The sequence below is a fragment of the Amphimedon queenslandica genome, unplaced genomic scaffold (genome assembly GCF_000090795.2).
Source record: "Amphimedon queenslandica unplaced genomic scaffold, v1.1 AMPQUscaffold_11026, whole genome shotgun sequence".
Classification (NCBI taxonomy): domain Eukaryota; kingdom Metazoa; phylum Porifera; class Demospongiae; order Haplosclerida; family Niphatidae; genus Amphimedon; species Amphimedon queenslandica.
This window is the reverse complement of record NW_003548729.1, coordinates 5,995-8,168: the sequence shown is the minus strand read 5'-3', so window position 1 is coordinate 8,168 and position 2,174 is coordinate 5,995. Positions and strand designations below refer to the sequence as shown.

The following is a 2,174-nucleotide window of genomic DNA, read 5'->3' as shown; positions in this document are numbered from 1 at the left end:
TATTTTTAGATAGTTATTATGAAATAATTAATTGTAAACCACACCCACCGCACAGTTTCTTCATGATTGCTCCAAGAAAGTAACAGCAACAAAGACAGGACAGAAGAGCAATAGGAAATATAGTCCTCTAAATAAAGAGGCAACTCAAAGGAAAGGCAAGAAGTTTTAAAAAAGGCACAAGATAATAAGTAGCATTGAAAAATACAGTTAGTGATGCATCAACTACAGTCTAGCAAGAATCCTTGGTGACCTCCTTGGAGTAAAGGAGTTATCTGTGCTGCCAAGTCAGCCAGGAGTGCCTATAGTATCTTCCATCATGAAAAAAAACGGTTCGGTGGGTGTGGTTTACAATTAATTGTTTCATAATAACTATTCTAAAAATAGTATATCCGCTAGACAGAGTTAGCAGGGAAAAAAGCTAATTAAAGTGTGGGCGTTTCACACTCCAACTCCCTTCTTTTATATCATGGGCTCCTGACAGTATATAACCTCCTCCTATTGTGGAGACTCTAAAATAAGGACACCTCTATAATGAGGAGGGGTAGTATCAGTCCCAATACAATAGTAATGTGTATTAATGAACCTCTGAAATAAGGACAGGTTCATAATCAACAGTAGATTATGGTATCTACTGTTAGTATTATTAAATTATTAGTATTGACCGTAAATACATGTGTATAGTACATGTACAATCAACTAGTATTACCTTCCACTCTAATATTCTTGAGCATGTGTATCACTCCAGAGTTCTCCATATCCACTATAGTGCTCATGTGTTCCTTAATCAGCTCATCCTCCACTACCTGTCAATGGGTGGATCAGTAATAGGTAATAATAATTAACAATAACATTTAATTTTAATTTTACCATGTCAATTCCATTTGCTTCATCACATGTAGTTTTTTTAATACAGTGATTATACAGTCATTATAATTCAACATTAAATTATATAGACATGCATGTACATGTACATGTACACATGTAGCTATAGTTACTTTAGTTATTCTTGATTCAGTGCTGGGGTCAAGGTAATGATGAGTTCTCTCCAGTTCCTCCACTAGTCGAGCCTCAACCTTCCTTAGGTACACTGGGGCACTGTTCTCTGCTAGGAGCTTCTGACTCTCAGCCTATCAATAATAATAATAATAATAATAATAGTGTCAATATAGTATAGCCTCTCTTAATGGACACTCCCTATAGCGTACACCTCCATTTAACAGACAGCACCTAGTGTACCAATTACATTCCTTACTGTATAAAATAACCTCCACATAAAGAACACCTCTGTATAACAGAGACACTTTCAAAGTGTCCATTGTATAGAGGCTACACTGGTAATAACATGCACTGTAGTAATAATGTGATGTAGTGATATAATGTATTAATATAAAATATCTGTAGTAATATGGACTTACTTTATAAAACTCTCTTGACATTTGTAGAAATGGTCTCTCAAAGTCTTCCTCATAGACGTCTCTTTTAGAACTGCTCAGACTCAGGCACATTAACATCTTACAAGTACTCTGTATGGCACCTCTATAAATAGAACAATGATAATCTATTAATAGTAACAATGATAATCTATTAATAGTAACAATGACACATGCAGCGTACTACATACATGTACATGTAGTACAGGGACTTTGGTCTAATTTTGAAGCAACTTCATAAATTTGTAAAAAATCTAATTTTGATCGGAATCAGCTCAAACTTTCTACACAACATAAGAACATGTATATGCATCAGAAAATGTGATAAAAATTGAGAATTCTCTACTTTTCCTTTTTGGCAAAATTTGATCCGAGACCCTGTACTATAGTACAGGGACTTTGACCCGATTTTGAAGCAACTTTAAAAATTCATAAAATTGATGAATCAACTACACCCACCTATCAACAATCTCTCCTTTCCTCTCTTTATCCACTAGTTCTAATAATAGATTCTTCATGTGTTCTCTAATTGAATGATGATGCAACACCTAATGACAATAATAATTAATTATAACGAGGCCACACCCCCAGCCCCACCCACCTCATCCTTGTATAGTACCAGTCCTAAATCATAAACGTTGAGTTTTTCATTTCCTTGAACATAAACACGATCCTATTAATAATAATAATAATAATAATAATAATAATAATAATAATAATAATAATAAATAAATACTAAATAAA

The 2,174-nt window shown here is 33.7% G+C and overlaps 1 protein-coding gene across 1 annotated transcript; it reads right to left on the bottom strand.

Annotated features, from left to right (window-relative positions):
• Nucleotides 1-692: 692 nt before the first annotated feature.
• On the bottom strand, nt 693-2,111 carry LOC109589675 (cullin-3-B-like). The gene is made up of 5 exons (XM_020005724.1): nt 2,032-2,111; nt 1,890-1,978; nt 1,416-1,536; nt 996-1,127; nt 693-803 (listed from the first exon to the last, which is right to left on the bottom strand). Exons 2-5 carry the CDS (start codon nt 1,946-1,948, stop codon nt 693-695), a joined length of 423 nt encoding a protein of 140 aa, XP_019861283.1. The 5' UTR covers nt 1,949-1,978; nt 2,032-2,111.
• Between the last annotated feature and the right edge of the window lie 63 nt (nt 2,112-2,174).